A 21,334-nucleotide genomic window follows, 5' to 3' on the forward strand; every position below is an offset into this window, starting at 1 on the left:
GGAGCCATGTGTGAAACAGCTTGAATGAGAGGCGGCACCTCCAAGTCTGAGGCCATGTTTCTCTGCCGGATATGGATGGATTACAGAGATGGAGTTCAAATATCTCAGGGCCTTGTTCATGAGAGAATATAAGGTGAGTCAACAGGTGGATTGGTGCAGCGTCAGCAGTACTGTGGACATTCTACTGGACCACTGTGGCGGAGGAACATCGATTTACGGTCCAACCCAAACCTCACCTGTGAAGACAAGCTTTGGTTTGTAACCAAATGAGATCACAGAAACAAGCTGCCGAAATGAGTTTCCTCCATAGCGTGGCTGGGCTCCCCCTTAGAGACAGGGTAATGGGGCGCCCTGGTGGCCTCATGTTTAAGGCTCATTGCATGTCATACCCCTCTCTCTCCCCCCACATTTTCTGTCTCTACACTGTCTATCAAATAAAGGCAAAAAACCTAAAAAAAATCATCTTTAAAAAAAGAAAAGAGAAAGAAGCTCAGGGATCAGGAGAGAGCTCGGAGTAAAGGCGCTTCTCCTTTGCACTGAAAGGAGTCAGCTGAGGTGGTTCAGATATCTGATAAGGATGCCTCCATGGCACCTCTCTTTGGAGGTTTTCCAGGCACATTCAACTGGAAGACCCAGAACACACTGGAGGGATTATATATCTCATCCAGGAGGACTTTGAAGATGTTGCTGGGGAGAAGGACATCTGGACTACCTTGCTTAGCCTTCTGTCATCCTGACCTGGCCACAGATAAGCGGCAGAAAATGGATTGGATGGATAATAATATCACTACTAACTACTCCTAACTGTCTGACAAGAAGACTACATATATATATGTAGATTATGTAATTTCATGTGCGTGTGCACGTGTAGGCTTAATGATGCTAGACAACTTGGATTCCACGGCTATCAAGCAAGCAGCAATCTTAGCCCACATACACATATACACACACAACAGGGGGTGGACCACCGTGTCCGTGCATGCACGCAGAGCACAGTTGGGAGCATAAACATGGAAATGCACACATACTGTAGATACATAAAGCACATGCACGCACACTCACAAATAGACTAAACAAAACAAGCACACACATTCACGCTGGCATTGAGGAGTGACAGTGAAGTGTAAGCCCGGTGATTATAGTCTCAGAAGATGAGAGGAGCGAGGCGGAGTGGAGGAGTATTGGAGAGAAACGGAGGGCAGAGGAGGAGGAAGGTTGGAGAATACGCACAAAGCTCGGCTGCTTTCACTTGAAGAGAAAGACGACGCTGATTGCTGCTGTTGTGTCACCAACCACTGCTTGCCACTTTTTTTTCTCTTGCCTGAGACACTTTCTTTTCTTTCGTTTTCCCCTCCTTCACATTTTTTGAACTCCTTTTGCATTGAGGTTGCCTGTTATAAATGTGCCATCTCTTGCTTTGGATTTACCACTCTCACTCTCATAATTTGTTCTTGAATTTTTTCATTTTGGTGTTCGAGGAGGCCATGGACACACTGTATGTCTCTCTACATTTGTTTATTGAGGCCTTTGATTGGATCCAATACTCTGGACCAGTATTGGACTCAATACTGACCTTATCAAGCTAAGGGGGTATTGGCCATGGCATTACCAATATGTCAGTTACATTCATTCAGTCAGAGTGGGCCACTACAGCAATCCTCAGCCTCATGGTACTTTACAGATACACATTTTTAATTTGGGAAAAAAAAAATGCTGGTATTGGATGGATATTCAGGTAATTGAGAGACAAAAGGTTAGATGTGTGCATCCCTAATTGGATGAAACTAGAAAGATTGATATATCTTTCCAAAAAGAAGGTTGTACATCATTTAAAAATGTTTGCATGTATATTTTATAATGTTTCATACAAGGGCATAATACATAGCATAGGCATGTTACAATGTTTTTAGCATTATGTTGACTGGCTCAGCTAGTTGGAGCTCAAAATAGACAGTTTAGTACATAGCTGGAATATTTGTTAATCATTTGTGAAGAGGTATATTAAATTCAGCCCTGGATAAGTGCAGCACCGCATCTTTACGGTTTCCTCACTATGCACTACCACAGTTTCAGCTTAACTCTCCCTGACGGGTTTAATCCTGTGTTTTAAATATTGCCAACTGTCTGCTTGTGCTGAACACTCCCAGATATGTTATCCATCATACTACAATGTCAAATGGTGGAAAACATCATAAGCACAAGCATCACATTTCATTCTGTCAGTGGCATCTGCTGACATTATTCTGCAAGTACAGAATTGGCTCTGAGTAAGCACTATGGTTCATCTTAGCTTAGTCTACCAGATGGCCAGATTGAGCCTTTGTCATCTACACATACTTGCAGGTCTGCATCACTACTGGCTGAAGTGGAAATTTTGATTACGTAAAAAAAACTTTCAATGATGATTATTAACTATTAAGTAGAAAATTGATAGTTCTTCGCTTTCACCTATACTCCTCTCATAAACATATTGAGTTTTAAAGAAAAGTCAGTACATGAATCAAACACAGTGATGTTCTGTTATTTTTAAGCATGAAAAATTGTGATGTATACTATCAACTATACTTCTTTATAGTATTGCCAAAGGTTTAGGTCTTTTGGGGCTAGAACACCATATGGGTTGTAGAGAACTTATCTTGGGATTTAATATTGGACATTGATTTAAGATGAGATATATAACCTCCTCTGTAACAAGGAAGGTCTCTATTCAGGTCATTCATCCCTGCTTTATCAAGCTGGTTGGATCAATGGGAGATAACCCTACAGCATGACAGATAATCTATCTACCTATGGCAGACCCCTCATACAAGGTTTTGCGAAGGCTGCTCTTCCCAAGTACCGAGCATAAAGAAAGCATGTACAATCTGCATTGTGTGAGATAACCTGGGGTGAGGGGCAGTGTGGGAGTTTAGGCAGTGATAGCAGTGGATGAATTGTCAAAATGGACTAGGTTATCAGAGCATCATGTAATGTTCCCACAACTGGTGTTTTGATAATACGTAGCTTGTCAGCTGAATGACACTGTTTTCTATGTATGCTGTTCCAGCTAAGAATGAAAATGGGTTAGTGGTTGAATGGATGGATGGATGGATGGATGGATGACTGCGATGGATGACAGACAGGCAGACAGACTGGACAGAAGAACACACACACACACACACACACACACACACACACACATATATACATATATATATATATATATATATATATATACACATACATACAACATATATACATATTTATACTGTAGATTTGGGAATTCTCAATGGATAAAAAGATAGATGTTTTTTAATCATTTGTGGAATACCAACAGTGGAGACACAATACATGTCAAAAGCAATAGACAATCATACATGCACCAGATTTTCCAAAGAAGATTCTTAAAGAGTAAATGTGTTAATGCCCAATCTCTTCCGATTAAAATAATTTTATTCCTCTAATAAACATAATGTGTTCTTGTAAACACAAATTGGTCAAAACATAATCTCCTTGGTGTGGTAATTACTGTAGTTAGTTTACTGTCTACTGCAAAACTGTGGCCCTGTAGCGGTGGCAGTGCAAGCTGCCTCAGTGCTCAGTGAGCCAGTCAAATATTCATTTATTCAGTCAGACAAACAGTTGGTCAATCAGATACAATCCTGCACTTCTGATGCAGCAAGGTAAATAAGAAATGAGAGGAGAAGGTGGGGAAAGGAAGGAAGGTGAGGACTCCTCCTGAGGGGACAGAGAGAGGAAGTGGAAAAAAAGAGGACAAGCAGAAGGAGATAGATGACAGAGAGGAACATAAGCACTGAGTGTTCACTGAGTGAGATATCCAAGGACAGCATTAGCTGAAGTCTGTGGGAACCTATGTGTTAAAGGAGAGGAGAGGAATAAATGTAGGTTAATCATCACCAGTGAGGACTGAACTCTCGAGAGGGGAGTAGATGTAAAAAGACAGCCACCTCCAGATATAACCATTGTTCAGAACATTTGCTTGAAACATTATCATGACTCTGGCCAGCTGGGAAATGTTGAGTAAGAACTGCACTGTGGTCAGGGAGGTCGGGAGGCAGCCATCTTTAAGTGTGTTGTTTCCTATACATTTTACAGTAATGGCAGGATAGAGAGATATAGTGCCTTGCAGCCTCTAAATTTTAAATTAGGGCTGTGCAATATATCAAATTAATTTGATTAATAAGAATTTTTGGTTTTGCACGATGTGTAACGTGTCTAAATGGTGAAAATCGTGTTATTGCAATTGCACAAAAAGGTTACTTTTAGTCCAAAAGTAACAGATGATGGCTGGCCACATTAGTCATCTTGAGTCTCGTAGAGCATATAACCGTCTCATCTATGAGAGGGATGACTCTGCACACCGGTCTGTGAAGCATCCTCTCTGGTTACGAGAGTGCTGAGAGTTGACTGAACAGTTTGCAGATTCTACTTTATTCAGTCTATCCCAGCTTGTTAGTTAGGTAACACTCACTAGCCGGCAGTCTGTTGATATCTGCCTGATGTCTTGTCAAGAAACACAAACAGCAGGAGCATATTATTAGAAACAAATTATTAAACTGGACGCCTCTGGTGGTGTCAGTCCGTAGCCGTATGGGATAACTTGTATAATGATGACAGTCTTGCAGGTGATGTAGGTCTAGGTTGTGAAACCATTTTAGTAAATCTGGATTAGTTAGTAGACAGTAAATCATACTTTTTTTAGTACGTTTTTTTGTTACCAATACAGTCTTCTCATATGGTCAAATTCCAAGCAATGTTTACATCTCTTATTGCAGCTAATGAGACTTATATGCACTCTACTAAGGTGACTACATCTGTCCTGGTTTTTTGACATTGACACAAAGTTGGCTGGCCAAAACCAGGTCATATCACTGCTACTGCATTGCAGGTGAATCTCAAGCACCACAGAGATAGAGAGAGAGAGAGAAAGAGAGAAAAAATACACACCTGTACACACACAAGCACAACTCCTCTCTATCATGATAAATTACAAGGCCATACAGCAACCTCTGGCAACTCCTGTCCAGAGATCACTGCCAATAAACAAGCTCTGTGATTGGCTGGAAGCCTTGCTCAACAGACCTGGCCTACATTTCCTGTTGACATGTGTTGGATTGGTATTAACCGTTTGGATGAGGTGGCTGGAGGATGTTACACACAGAGGAGAAGCCTGGCTGAATGCATTGGTATGTAATATTATGCACTTTTTTTTTTTATCTTACTCATCCAATGTTATTCATAAATTCTTTTAATATTGAAACAATATTAATCGAGCTGTTGTAGCTGTAATAGATTTAGATTACTATAACAGCCACAACAAGTATTAGTTCACTGTCCAGTTGTGAGTGCATTACAGTCTCAGCTCTTCTTCTACAGCTGTCTGAATATCTGTATATGAGTGTTTGTATGTGTAATAAGAGAGAGAGAGACAGAAAGACAGAAAGGGAGAGTCAGATGAGAGTCCCGTGCTAAAGGCATGTAGGCGTACAGGCGCATGGCCCTCAGCTGCCAAGTGCCTGGGGTGCCTTTTCTCACATGACCCCTCCCTTCCCTTAGCTTCCATCTCCATCTGCCAGTCCCTAAACAAACGCTCCACTTAAGTTGACCAAGGCTCACAGCTCACTGACCTTACCTGCTGCCCGGCAAATATGACAACAACCAAACGACCTAAAGCAAAGCCCACTTCTAAAGTACAGCAGCAAATCATCATAACTGCCGTAAAACCTGGCTGTAGCAACCCATGTCAGATAGGTCATGGAGCTATAAATAGGACCTGGAGTAGAAGTAGTATGCAGCGGCTCTGCCGGCTTGAACATTGCTCTGCTGTTTCATAGAACATGGCTCATCCATTAGTGAGGAGCACAGCACAAGCCTCGCGCACCACTCAGTCAGGACAGATCCGTCCTCCTATCAAATGTTGGAGCAGGGAGATTATTCTGTGCTTTAGAAATATGGTGGAAAGCTGCAAGCAGCTGCACTCCCTGATAAAGCAGCTGGAGTGAAATGTATAGGTCCAATGATAGTACAACCTATAGGTGAATTATTTATTCTGTGTGTGTTGCATTAGGTCTCATCAAGCCAATCACTGGGATGAACTGTTAGCCTCCTGCTACTAGCAGCAGGATAATCTAGGATGGGTTTAATCTTAGTAAAAGATGCTCGCTGCACTGATACATGGTAAGTATATGACAAGAGTGACAAAACTGCTGCCAGGAATGATGGCACACACCATTTACACAGCCAGCTAGGTTTTAATAAATGGTTGATTGTCATTTCCTTTTGTTTATTTGTTTTGATATAAAGTATAAATTCTGATATAATATCACTGTTTTCCTTTTTTCCATCTTGTTGCGGACACAAATGAAGTGCAGACACTAGCACAAAAGTAAAAACTGAACATGCCACACATTCACTTAAAAAAGTTAACAAATAAAACAACTTTAGGTTAAGATTAGTATGACATTTGAGGCTAAGTACGAAAGTTGAAAGAGCTGAAATACACCAATACAACTTCTTAGCATGAGATAGAAATTAAACCTATGTAGTCATCAGATGTACTGATGGCATATGTGTATGTTTACAGTAACTCCACTTTATTCCAACTTTCCTGTGCTGTTGGTTCAAAGTGAAACTAATGGCTGTTAATCATCCTTTTTCATGGCTGATAACCAGATTTCACACACACTTCATTTGTATTTTTCACTGCACAAAATGCAGCAATATTCACTCTTGTCTGTCTGCTGAAGCTGGAAATACAATGCAGAAAGTGCATTACAACATCATATAATTTATTCAAATTACTTCCAACTGAATATACAAACATTCTCCTCTAACATTTTCAAACAACTTTGCTCTTGCATTTTTTGTCTCCAGCAAGTTAATCATTGAAAACACCCCTCTACATCGTATCAGATATTCATATTCATTCATTAATGGTCCATATAGAAAACTGATACTTTATTTATTATTTAGTAAGAACGTATTACCAGATATTAAAAGGTAAACTGATTGACAAACATGCAGTAATTGAGACTGACACTTATGAGAGACAAACTGATATGTCCAGACTTTCAAGACATGAATGAATTGAGACATTCTACATGCCCTCTGCTAATGCCTGTTAAAATGCCTATTCTTCCACACTCAACATTTTCACACACAAGCCGTGGCCACATTTGTGTGTGTGTGTGTGTGTGTGTGTGCGTGTGTGAAGCCAAACAGTCAAGTGTCAGTGTGGTGCCACATGGCAGGGCCTCGCCAGTGGGGCTCCAGTTACCAGGCAGCGGGGGCAGCAGGAGATTTACACTGGGCAAGTGGTGGTGGGAAGAGCCACAGCAACCACCGTAGTGCTGGATTGGTCTTTATGGCCATGGCATTTAGCCTCGGCTTTGGCGTAAACTGCAACTGGTTGCATAGCATGTGACACTAATTAAAGTGCCTCAAAGATATTTTCTTAATTAGCAAAAATAAAAAAAGGGTATGACGAACTGCAATATCCATTACCTCAAGCACATTACGTTACCTTTAAAGCATTATCTGGCACTCTTATTTAAAATAAGTGTAACAGTGAAAGGAGCTTAACTTCCATGTTGAGTTTACAAGCTATAAATATTAAAAGTACTCAAACCTGACAGCTATAGTTATTTTATGAAATTCCTCCTCCACATTAAATAATTATTTAATGCCAAAGTGCCAGAAAAACACAAAAGTGATTAACCTTTCCTACAGATCCAGGCACAAGAGCAGGGTTTTCCCCGCCTATCTAACTCAAAGGTGGGCCGCCTTTGACGGAACGAAAAAGGCGGAACTCAACTGCAGTGCAGAACCCAAACACACTAGAGTTATCTTGTAATTCATCTTCAAAAAAGGCAGCAGTTGCAATCATTTTCTGATATAATGACTAAGTAATTACCTTTGCGGGATGAATGTGAAATATATTGTGAACTTTCTATGCCGTCACTCAGAGACCAACATTAGCGGAGCAGGGCTGCAAACTCCAACAGTGAAAAACATGACCGACTGCAACAACTTAAACCAACTCTGAGGTGAAGAAAATAACTCAGTGCTCAGTCTGTTTCACCTCAAAAACTCTGCGCCCACTCAGCGTGTTGGACAGCGATGTCTCCGCTGCTGGAGACATGACGTTAAAGACACATTGGAGCACTCCGCCTCCCCCTCATTTTGTTATTTTCATACAGGCAGGAGACTCTACGATGCTTTCCAATTAAATAAGTCATTAATTAATGCAGTTAACTTTTTAAAATATAAAAATGCTGCAGATCATTTATTTTATCTGCCAGTTATGTTTCATATTGCATTTCATTGGAATAAGGATAACAGTGAATGGTTTGATTCACAGTATACTGGAGCAAGAGACTGAAAATAGTGCCTCCTTTTCTATGAATTCAATCGAGGATCGGTTTTGAATCGAGAATCGATTCTGAATCAAATCGGAACCAGAGTAAGAGATAAGCATATTGCCCTAGGCCTACAAAATCAACACAGTTATTTGTCACAAGCTTGTTTTTTATCGTTTTGTTTCATCTTTGTATAAAATTTAAATCCCTATGGACACTTTCGTCTGTCAAATTCTGATTTTTTTTCACTTAAGTGCACGACACTCTAAAAGGCACATGAGCAAATGGTGTGCGTTGCACCACAGATATTCTTCCACCTAGACTTATCAATGAATCAATCAATTGACGAAACAGGTGAAGCACTTGGAAGATCGTAGTATATTCTGTTTACTGTGACATCAGTTTGTCTAAGGATGAGACTGTCATGTGTACCTTAAAATTCTACATATTTCTGGCTGATCATTTTTTTTGCTGATTTTGCCTATTTCCTAGAACTTTTGACATCTGTTTCCCGCTATGCTGCGCTATTTGTGACTAGTAAATCACCCCGGGGAGGTTGCCAATGCTCCATAAAATAGCCCTAAATACCCTACCTCTGTGACACCTGGCATCATCATTGGCTTCTTTTTACCTGCCAGCCATGAGTTCAACTGGGAGGACATGACAAGCAGGAGCATATATAAAGAAATTGAAACGGCTTGGACCTGGAGTCAAAATTCTTTCCTCATTTCAATCTCTCAAGTCATCTGGATCTTGTCTTCTGCTCTAAAAATGTTAAATGTTGAGATTTTTCACTATCTGCTTGGACCCCGATTATTGCTGCTTGCGGCTATATTTAACATGTGAAATTTGACTATCCTGTTTTTGTTGGAGACCCCACCTACCTAATACCCAATGTGGTTTGTAAAGCACCACTTTCCGACAAGGTACACAACACATTGGTCTCAGACTAGGGCAAAATCTCATATCCTGATCAAGATACAGATCCTGATATAGCACATTTTCTGTAAATTCAATGAATAAATAGTTTCTGGTTCATGTCCCCCCCGAAGTCGTCTGTCCATGGTTTGCACTTATTACATTACTCTTATTGGCTTTTTACTCGCAAAGCTTTTATTGCATTTCAACTAACGAAACAAATGTAGTTGGTGTCGACTCGTTCACTGTCTCTCCTCTGCTCCGCTGTGCGTGCAGCCCCACCCACCCTTGCTGAACCATGGAGAGCAGAGGAGAGCAGCACGACGGCACATAACAGCAAAACGCAGTAGAAACTCTCTTACTGAGCTGAAGTGGAACGAGTGCACATAAATAAACAGTCTCTATAAATAATCTCTACTGCGTTTTGCTGTCATTTATGGTCACAGCCTCACTGTTTCTCTGGTCTTTCTCAGCGAGGGCAGAGCTGGGCCCTCCGTGTGTGTACTGCATACACAGCGGAGCAGTGGAAAGACAGTGAACCAGGAGAGACTGACTGTGATGAAAAGTCCTAAAATATGTTTGTGCTTACCTCTTGCAGATAACTTTTTGGTGTTGATTATTTTGGCGGCGTACTCCTGTCCTGTACACAGCTTAACACATCTGCGCACCACTGAAAAGGCTCCCCTGTGAAACACAGAAAAAGTACATTGCTATCAGTGGGCAAATCCATCATACACCAAAATCAAACAGGTGGATATCTGAAGTCCAGTTGAATTCACATTTCTCAGCTTGCGTGATTCATCATCGTTTAATGGAAAGGTATGATCAGCAACTTCTTCATGTATGACAAAGGGAGTAGTGAAGGACCTCGGCTTGCTTACTATGGCTAAAATTTAGCTGAGAACCTCTTCTGTACAGCTATCATTTTTCCAGACCCAACGCAGAATAGACCTGATGTCACTCGCTCACATGTTAACTGTGGCTAGCTACATTGAAAGTCTACACTGCCAGGATTTGTCTGCTTAATACGCTCCCTTGAGGCTCCCATACACAGTGAGCATATTCTAAGTAACATTTCGGCAAGCATTTTGAGAAAGGGGGCTAAAATGGCCTCGTAGAGACAAATCCAGCTTCAGTGAATCAGTCCTATACCTTGAAAAGTCTGTCATGGTGCACAAAATCAAAGAATAAATAAAATGCCTCACAGCTACTCTGTCTGAACTTTGATATTTGTTCCCACAGCCAGTAACTGCCCTTACTGCTATCTGACTCCCCACAATATAATGCCAAATTTATATAAAATTGGGACAGGAGACACCGAATATCTGGATGTATTTGGCTATGAGAAGGGAAAATTTCCACATAATGTCTATGAGCAGCCTCAACACAAAAATATCCTTCAAAAACTGACAGCAGCCGAACCCTAACAGCAATCGATTCCCACTCTGCTGAGAAAGGGCTACACAACCTTACTGGTCTGATTAGTCAGATCAGCCCCAGTCTTACTGCCGGTGAAAGGTTGAGTGGTGCCACTGGTCTGCCTCCACACTGAGACAGTTACAGACAACCAGCAAGGTCAGGGTCAAAGGTGAAAGACCAACTGACCAGTGACTTCAATGAGGGGGCATTGGGGTAAATGTCTACATGGAAACACAAAACCCAGCTGAATTTAAATGGTATTTCAATACCGTCTCAGTACCTGAACTGTCTGGTTAGCACGTGTAGTGGTAACAATCAATATGCTAGTAAAGTGCTTTTCTTAAGCGACCATGTGTGGCGAAATAAGACCCAAAAGCACGAAACTCAGTTGTGTATAAGCACCGCATGGGCGACACCAGCTACACACACACAAACAAACGCATATGTTACTGACACCAAACTCCACAGCTGTGCCTGGAAAGTTCACACTCTGTGAGGTAAGTATCTATCGTCGAGGCTAAATATGCTTTAACACACACACGCAGAGACACACACACAGTTAAATAAGGTAACAGCCCATGAATCATCGCTTTTCGAAGTCTGGTTTGACACCCAGAAAGTGGTCATAGAGAGATTAAAAAGGACTCCAACGTTATTTTTGAAAATAAATGCTGTTATAGTCTCACAAGGTCCGTGTAATGTAGATTAATTAAGTACTGCAGGGTTTATATATTTGTACTCTAATGCCTCTAATCTAACTGAGTCAAATGGGGTGATATAAGAAAAAAAAACAGAGAGGAAGATGAAGACTTTTTCATAATCTTTATCTACTGTTACAGGTTTCCTTTTAGCAACTGTTTGACAGACAGACTTTGTGCATCATCCTTTGAATTGGTTTCTCAATGAGTCAAGTGACAAAAGGCTGCATTCAAGACTGTGTGAATGTTCATTATGTTGTTCCTTGAAATAAAAATCTGCCCCAATGCGTGGACTGCTGGATATTTGTATTAACATTATAATAGGAGGGATTCAAATTGTTATCTAATTTTTGAGGTCTGTATTAAGTATAAGAAGATACTGATATGTGAATCTGTGAATATGTAAAATTATAATATGAAAAAAATATTTTCTGACTAATTTTGAACATTTTAAAAGAACCATTCAAGTGTTTTAGCACATTTTAGCCCTATTTACTATGCAAAGCTAATACGTATCAGTGTTGCTAACAATTTCAAAGCATATTGTGGTGTGATGTTTTACATTTTTGAATATTATAATTTTTTAAATGCAGACAGTTATTGGATTCCATTCATTTTAATACTATATGAAAATGATCTAACAGTTTACTTGATCACAGTGAATTTCACGTCTACTTTAATTGTTAAAGATCCTTTCTTTCGTCTTTCCTTTCTCTGTATCCTTTCTTTACTGTAGCCATGTGTGCTGTGATGTGTTCTTATCTCTGATAATTTGACCTTTTGACATTTAAAGGGTGGCACACGGGTGCATGTTGCTCTGTGCGCAGAAGAAAAAGCTAACCCAACAGTAACAATATATTTGAGCAACAAAAGCAGACATGATGTTCACTGTGATGGATTACAGAAAAATTTTGTGACAAATTTCAAGTCACTTCAGCTGTACCATACATTACTCAATATCTAAAACACATTGATATACTTTATGATAATGTAAAAAAATGGGCTAAGCACACTAAAGCAAAGGCACAATGCTTAAATGTCAGCAGCCATGATGAGAAGGTGATACCAGTAGAGAGGGAGTGCACAGCAATTACCTTTCCTCAGATGTTGGATTAGTACTATAAAGTTACAAAGAGCATTATCACAAAGAAGCCAAGTCATTCTCTGCACTCTTTCCTCCCAGCTTTATGTGACTGGGTGAATTATAAGATTGGTCTCTGAGAGAAATTTCACAGTGCTCGACGTACAGATTAGTCTCTCTCATTTGGGGAGCTTCAAAGCCAGTGCTTTTGACTGGAGCGTATTGTGTAGAAGCTGAGACGTATCTGAACACAGCGAGGCCTGCACGTTTGATCGGTTGCATTCTTCAGCAACATATTTTTTAATCAAGAGTCACGACAGGAGCACAAAGTCTCGCAGGGTTTGGGATATATTGGATATATAGGAGTTAAGCAGGCAAAACCTTTCCTACTAACAATATTTATTACTTTTGGGATAAAACATGCACAGCGGTGAGGCAGTGTTGTAAATCTGTCTGATCCCCGTGTCTACTACAGCAGTTAAGTTTGGCGGATGACCAGCCATTTACGGTTGACTAAAAGCTCAATCTATCATATCGGGCTTTTCTCAAGTATCTCTTTATAAGGAACACCCCACCATAGACATCAAATACTTGCCTGAAGGGAGGCTCTGAAAATTTGTAGCTTGCTACTTCACTTAAGCTGGAGTCAGCTTAGAGTTACAACAGTTACAACGAATTCAAACGGTGACCCAGTTTCATGGCAAAAAAAACTAACATAAACTTCTCATTCAATTCACCTCTTTGCTCTTTGTATCCTTATGTTCTATATCTTTTAAAACACTCATATTTTCACCAAAAGAATGCCAAATACATTTTTTTAAACTTTATTTATTCAGGGGAGTTCCTCTGAGAGCAATGATACCTTTTTCAGTAACGCTCTGATCACATTCACACAGTTACACATTTATACCTGGAAACTGCCCAGTACAACCACAGTCTGATCTGCAAACCACTGAGCAGCTCCACTACAGCCTTGCTCAAGGGTCCCTCAGTGGTGGTAATGAAGAAGAGGCAAGTGCTGCTTCTTCCTTTCCCCATCAAGATTTATCCTGCCGGTGATCCCTCCGGTCACAAGCTTGCTTCTCTAACCTTTAGGCCACCGCTTAATTGTTGTAGTTGTCTATATTTAATTCTCATAACCAACATAAGCAAACATGGTTGATTACAACAAGCCAACCTGTAGCAAGCTCACTCCATGAAGTAGCAACTCCTATCTTTTCAAAGCCACTTTTCAAGCCAACAGGAAGTGAGGGTTAATGTTCAAAAACATCGGCTTTTAGTAGAGTAGTCCTTTGAGGCAAAATATGTTACAAAAATATTAACATAATCTCACTAAAACTTATTTTTGTATTGATATATTTCTTATTTTAATACCCAATAACGTTGGTTCACTAGCCTTTAAAGCCAGACATTTGAGTTTCACCTGCCTTTGAAGCAATGAGCTGCCATCAACACCTGTTAACCCCTAAAAACATACCAAAAATAATACGCCTCAAAACTAATTTCAAAAGAAAGTTAAAACATCCACGGATGCTCCGTCTGCCATTTCAGAGGCATTTTAACTGAACGTTTTAACCCTACGAAATATATAATTCAAAGGGAAAAATCTTTCGATGGTCAAAATTTAATTGGCTACTTTAAATTAGTGAATATTTGTGCAAAATATTTTATATTGGCAGCTTTAACTCCATAATAAATCAAGCAAAAACCTTCTCATTCTCTGGGGGTTATGGAGACCCTGCAAACCACTGATTTAAGCAGAAGAAGACGAGGCACGTCAAAGGCAAGAGGGCAAATATATAAAACACAAAAACAAATAAAAGCAGCCCCCCCAAAAAGTTTGATAATTCATTGTTGCATTAAATTTTTGTGTGTTTTCAATTTGTTGGTGTCCTGGCAAAAGCCTGTCTGTAACTGTTCATTTTAAAAGCCAAACCAAGGATGAAAACAAAATTTACAACACGCTAATAGCCCTGAAGTAAAATGATGTATGCATTTATCATTGCTACTCATTGATTCACAATCAGGGTCATTTATATTAATTATTTATGATGCACAGTTAGCAAAGTGTTTGGACTGTCAATCTAAAACTTACAGGATTAATATACAGTACAATAGGTAAAAATACTGTAAGAGAAGAATAATTACTGTAAACACTATTGAGTATTACACATTCTAAGCTCCTGCAGGGCTGTTACAGTCTGTCCTAACATCTCTCAAAATTACATCAGAGTGGAGCTTTTATTCCATGAAATCCATAAATAAATATGACACATACTGTAAAATAAAATGAAATATTTTGCTTGTTTTTTTTTTTTCTTGACACAGTTATCATCCCAGTCGTGACTGGCTGCGCAGCATGGGGCCAATCAAGCAGTCAGTAAATAAGCAGTGATATGCATGATAATCAAAACAACACTAGCGAGCGGCGTGACACTCTGCAGCAGCGATGTAAACAACGTACCCCTAATAAGGAGTGATTTCTCAATTGTTTCCCTCACCCCTCTGCCCTATCCTAATGATAGAATCGATATAACGTTGCAATGTGCTGTAGATGCCTAAACTGAGTCTCCAGGGTTCAGAAGTGAGTTTGTTAGAAGTAAGACCTTATTGACCTTTATGTTTGTTTTTATCTCTTATGGTATCACTATAATTTGTTCTGCGTGGTGCTCAAAGACTACTACTCTGCTTTTATGGTAACGTTATAGTATAGTTAGTTTAATAGTTGTATGAACAGAGACAGGTATGAGTGAATTTGTGACATTCAAACTCTGTGTTGTTTTTTTTCAGTCTCTTACGGCACTACATCAGAATTCTCTGTGGTGTAATTACAGATGTTTAATGACAATTATGGTAATATTAATAATAATAATCACACACTGTACCTAATATTAATAATTATAATATATCTGTAAGCATTTTGCTGCAATATTTGTACAGTGTCCTTTAAATTATGATCGGTATGGTTCTTGGTTAGGAGAAATTCTGTCCATTTCAAGTCATAAGATACCCTGCAACAAAGAAATGTGTGTAAGTACAGTTAACACAGTTTCAGTGGTGGAAGAAGTATTCAGATTAAAGGTGCAGTGTGTGGTATTTAGTGGCATCAAGCAGAACAGACTTGGCAGAAATGGGATATAATATTCATAAGTATGTTTTAATTAGTATATAATTACCTGAAAATACGAACCATTGTGTTTTCATCGCCTTAGAATGAACTCTTTATATCTACATAGGGAGTGGGTCCTCTATCATGGAGTCCGCCATGTTGCACCACCATGTTTCTACAGTAGCCCAGAACAGACAAACCAAACGCTGGTTCTACAGAGGGCCTTTAGCGTTTTTCGCTAGTTTTGTGGCCACTGTAGATTGTCCGACATGCTTGGAAGGGGAGGGGAGTCAGTTTGATGCCATCTGCAACCTCACTGCTAGATGCCACTAAATCCTACATGCTGCACCTTTAAGTAGTACCAATACAGCAATGTAAAAATACTCCATTACAAGTAAAAGTCCTGCATGAAAAATCCTATTTGAGTAAAAGTACATCAGTATCAGCAGCAAAATGTAGTAAAAATATTGCAGTAAAAGTAGTGGTTTGGTCCCTCTGACTGATATATTATTATATATGACATCATTAGATTATTAATACTGAAGCATCAGTGTGTGAGCAGCATGTTACTGTTGTAGCTGCAGGAGGTGGAGCTAGTTTCAAACAGCTGTCAGCAGGTGTCCTGACTCCTCGCAACAAACAGAAAGGTTGTTTTATTTTTTCCACTGCAGCACAACTAAACTGTTTCAGTCATTTTAACAGCCAATGAGCCATTTATGGATGTTTACATTTTTCAAAATAAATGTTATTTTATGTACCTTTCTTTTTTCCCCCCGCTGTACCAAAATCATACCAAACTGTGACTCCAAAACTGAAGTACATACCGAACCGTGAATTTTATGTACACCCCTAGTGGAAAGTACAATATTTTCCTCTGAGATGTAGTGGAGTGGAAGTATAAACTAGCATAAGATGTAAATACTCAAAGTACAAGTACCTGCAAACTGTACTTAAGTGCAGTACTTGAGTAAATGTAGTTAGGTACTTTCACCACTGTATAGTTGTAAGTACAGAGTTGGAAGGGAGTTGTTTGACCTGGCGCCAGTGCAAGTCTTATCTTGTGTTATCTGTCACCACAACGCTGCAAAAAAGCCCTCTAAGGAAGAGTTGTCACTCTTTCACATTGCGTGCAATGAAGCTACTTCTTGCATTTCTACAAATATGTGTACATGTAGATGGCATTAATTCATCATTTTAAATGGATGTCATATGAAGAAAAAAAGGGAGAAAAAGGCAAATAAGGTAAGGACAAACAAAAAGCTGGCATGTAAAATGCAATTTTATAACCAGAGGAATGCACTTCTCTATACAGATGTTTGTTTTCTGGCTTTGCAGATGACATTAATTCATTCTTTAAGAGGGTTTCTGGTCACACCAGGCAGGAAAAAGTCATGTGTGAAACCATAAAAGATTTAATTTTCATGCACATTCATCAGAAAAATCTGTTACTCCTTGCTCTCTATAATGGACAGACAGCTGTAAAAGAAAATGACTTCCCATAAACCGCTGTTTAAACACGTTTCTGTAGTTTAACGTGTCGCTGCAGATATTATAGTTGCTTTCTTTTTTCACATCTGTTTTTGTGAAGATCAAACATACACGACAAAATATTCTGCGAAGAGCAAGCATGTGTTAGAGAGACTTACACACACACACACACACACACACAGATGCGTATTTTGAGAACTGTCATCCCGAAAAAAGCACACACACACACACACACACACACACACAGAGAGAGAGAGACAGTGGTGGATTAAGTACGCTACTCAGATCTTTTACTTAAGTAAGAGTTGCGATACCACAGTGAAAAAATACATCCTAATAAGTCCTGCATTCAAAATCTTCGTACATAAGTACTGTCTGCAAAATGTACATAAAGTATAAAAAGTAAAAGTACTCATTATGCAAAATGGTCTAATTTAGAGTGTTATATTTATCATATGTAAATGAGTGTAATATTGATTCACTGACATGTACACGTGAGCAGTATTTTAATGTAATCAAGCCGGTAGAGCTTATTTGAACACCTTATACTAATGAATAGTCTCATCTACTTATAATAGTGTATATATAACAAAATGATCAAATGTTTTATGTATAAAATATTGATCTGAAAAGTATCTAGTAACTATAGCTGAGAAATAAATGTAGTGGAGTATAAAGTAGTTACAATACAAGTACCTCAATATTGTATTTAAGTACAGAACTTGAGTAAATGTACTAGGTTACACTACACACACGCGTGCACGCGCGCACACACACGTTGACCTAGGTCACCTTTGGGGACATTACATAGACTTATATTAATTTCCTGGAGACTTACCCTAACTCTAACCTTTACCACTGACCCAAACATCAGCTTTTAACCAATTGGAGACACAGCTTTTGTCCCTAAATGGACAAGCCGTCCCCAATTAACTGGTTTTTAATCTGAAATTTGTCCCCGAAAGAAACCTATGACAGACACACACTCACACACACACGCACATGTTGACCGAGGTCACTTTTGGGGACATGACATAGACTTGCATTAATTTCCTGGAGACTTACCCTAACGATAACCATAACCACTACTTACCTAATCATAACCCTAACCCTAACCTTAACCTAACCATAAACCTTAACCACTGACCCCAGAATCAGCTTTTTACTAATTGGGGACACCGCTTTTGTCCTCAATTGGACAAGCAGTCTCCAATTAACCGGTCTTTAGTCTGAAATATGTCCCCGAAAGTAGCCTATGACACACACACACAAACACACTTGTGTGCATTGCTGGCCTGCAGAGTCGCTCTGCTGTGCACTGCCTGGAAACCAGCAACCGTTTATCCAAATGACACTTCATTAACTGACAGACAAGCAAAACCCCAAACAAACCCGAAACGAACACCTCAAAACAACAACAACAACAACAACAACAACAGCAACAACAACAACAGATACTCACTTCCCCAGCTCCTCGTAAAGCTGATACTCGTCTGTGAATCGCGTACAGGTTGTCGTAGCCATGTCTCTCCCCTGTCTGTCTCTCGCTTCTTCTCCCTTATTCTGAACCGAAAACGTTAACGGTTATTTCGTGTTAGATCTGGCGTTTGAAAACACAGGTCCGCCCGGCAGCTACACGGCCGTTGGAGCGGTGAAATGCCTTTAAAGAGGCGCCGAGTGAGTGAGGGTTTGATTCAGAAAGACGTAGCGACCAGGTTAGGTGCTCTCTCTCTCTCTGCGTCTCTCGCCACTATCTGACAGGCAGCTACCGCCGCGCTCAAGCGACTACTGATCAAGCTAGCTGACCGAATCAACGTGACTTCCGGCTAAGATTTCCAGAATAAAACACAGCTCTCATATTAATGGTGTATTACTGCTTAAGTACAGTTTTGAGGTATTTGTACTTCACTCGAGTATTTCCATGTTATGCTACTTCATACTTCCACTCCACTACATATCAGAGGGAAATATTATACTTTCTACTCCACTACATTTATTTGACAGCTTTAGTTACTTTTCAGATGAAGATTTGACACAATGGATAATATAACAAGTTTCACATTGTTAAAGATCTTTTTTGGCTTTTGACGTCTTACAAAAAGCAGTGTGTAGTCGGGGTCACATGTCAGATGTCTATGAGTTGTTAACAGCTCCACCAAATAGTGATTTTTCCCTCTAAACTTCTCACATGGTTTCATTTCAATAAATGTTCAAATGATCCAATATTTCACCGAAAATCAAAGATTAGAGGAAAAAGTCCAAAAACTGAAAACAGATTTATGTATCAGAACTTTGTTTTTTCTTCTTTCCTCTCCCATTAATCATCTCACGACCCCTCAGATGTAACTGGTGACCCTTTGGAGGGGCCTGACCCCTAGGTTGGGAACCACTGGACTAAACTAGCTAACTGTATATGAGGTAGTTGAAACTAGCTCCACCTCCAGCAGCTACAACAGTAACATGCTGCTCTAACACTGATGCTTCACTATTAATAATCTAATGATGTCATATATAATAATATATCAGTCAGAGGAACCAAACCACTACTTTTACTGCAATACTTTAACTACATTTAGCTGATAATACTTATGTACTTTTACTTCAGTAGGATTTTTCATGCATAACTTTTATTTGTAATGGAGTATTTTTACATTGTTGTATTGGTAATTTTACTTAAGTAAAGGATGTGACTACTTCTTCCACCACTGGTTATAAGAACTTTAAAATTAGGACAGGTTCACAAGTTTTCAAGTCTGTCTTAAAACAACAATCAGGTGTCCATATGAACACTGAAAGAGGTTTTCCTCATTGTAATCATTCCTCCTGTTCATACTGGATATTAAAAGATCCCCTTTAAATGTGCTTTCAATGAAAGTGATGGGGGCCAAAAATCCACAGTGTGTCCACATAGTCATTTTGTGCAAACATGAACTCAAAACAATTCATTTATTATCAAAAGAGTTGTGGCCAAAACTCAGTAATGCAGATCTGAACAGGTTCACAGGTAAAAATCTGGTTCTGAATGTATTGTTCGTTGGCTCCTCTGCTGAGGATTACAAGGATTCAAATTTACATTTTAGAAACGTCACAAAGTGGCCTGATAGACGAGTTTCTCTAACATTTGCATGCTGTGCTTTCATAACTTTTATCCTCATGGGACACAATTGTTAACATAAAACTTAATTTGCATCGGTTGCTTTTTGCATTTGAATCAAAAGTTTTTGGATCAAAATCAAAGTTTCCCCATCTTTTCATTTTCCAATAGGTCAGTCACCCTTTTAGACTGACATACAGTAAGTCATTTGATTTCCTGTCATGCCAGTTGAACATGTTTGAACATTTAAGATGGGGAAACATCACAGCATTGTATGCATTTTAAATCTATTGATTCTTATTGATTTATTTAGCTTCATAATTTTGCATGTAGCTGGAGATCAGAGTTTACTAGTCTTTTCTGATGGAGTACACCTGCGCTGCTTAATAAATTGCTTTAAGTGATATATTTGCACTTAATTTTGAAGGAAAACAATCACCCACATTCCGGTCTTGTGCTGATAAACGTGTCTAACTTGACAGTGTTTGATTGGCTCGCAGCCTTTCAACTGAGCGGCAGCGTTGATGTCGCTCTCTGCCGCCCTCTGGTGGACAGAGCGGCACAACGTGGTAACGTAATCGAACACACCTCCCGCCTGCACGGCTCGTACTTCCAAATAGGGGCAAATATGAGAGAGCTGGTTTGTGCTCTCAAAACGTGCCGCCGTGTGTGTTGTAGATGCGTGTGTTTTATCTGGATTCAACTGGACGATGAGAAATGTTTCAGTGTTTGATTTACAAACATGACAGTAAAAGCATATTAACCCTGCAATACGTTTTTACAGTGGTGCAAGAAGTACTCAGATCCTTTACTGGAGTCTTGGTCCCTCTGACTGATATATTATTGATATATTATTATATATGACATCAATAGATTATTAATACTGAAGCATCAGTGTTAGAGCAGCATGTTACTGATGTAGCTGCTGGAGGTGGAGCTAGATTCAACTACTTTATATACAGTTAGCTAGTTTAGTCCAGTGGTTCCCAACCTAGGGGTCGGGCCCCTCCAAAGGTTCACCAGATAAATCTGAGGGGTCATGAGATGATTAATGGGAGAGGAAAGAAGAACAAACAAAGTTCTGATACACAAATCTGTTTTCAGTTTTTGGACTTTTTCTCTAATCTTTGACTTTTGATGAAATATTGGATTTCCACCACTGCAGTTTTA

General features: G+C 39.5%; 1 protein-coding gene across 17 annotated transcripts in view; it reads right to left on the bottom strand.

Annotated features, from left to right (window-relative positions):
* Nucleotides 1–18,851, bottom strand: part of camk2b1 (calcium/calmodulin-dependent protein kinase (CaM kinase) II beta 1) — an 82,662-nt gene extending 63,811 nt beyond the window's left edge. For 10 of the 17 annotated variants that reach the window (XM_044330784.1, XM_044330782.1, XM_044330768.1 and 7 more), the window contains exons 1-2: nt 18,533–18,849; nt 9,865–9,959 (exon numbers count right to left, since the gene is read on the bottom strand). In XM_044330784.1, the coding sequence (XP_044186719.1) occupies nt 9,865–9,959; nt 18,533–18,594 (157 nt within the window). In that variant the 5' untranslated portion in view covers nt 18,595–18,849. Of the gene's footprint in view, nt 1–9,864; nt 9,960–18,532 lie in introns of all 17 variants that reach the window. The other 7 variants (XR_006398397.1, XM_044330726.1, XM_044330736.1 and 4 more) reach the window with 2 other exon arrangements.
* Between the last annotated feature and the right edge of the window lie 2,483 nt (nt 18,852–21,334).

This window comes from Thunnus albacares, chromosome 2 (assembly GCF_914725855.1).
Source record: "Thunnus albacares chromosome 2, fThuAlb1.1, whole genome shotgun sequence".
Lineage (NCBI taxonomy): Eukaryota > Metazoa > Chordata > Actinopteri > Scombriformes > Scombridae > Thunnus > Thunnus albacares.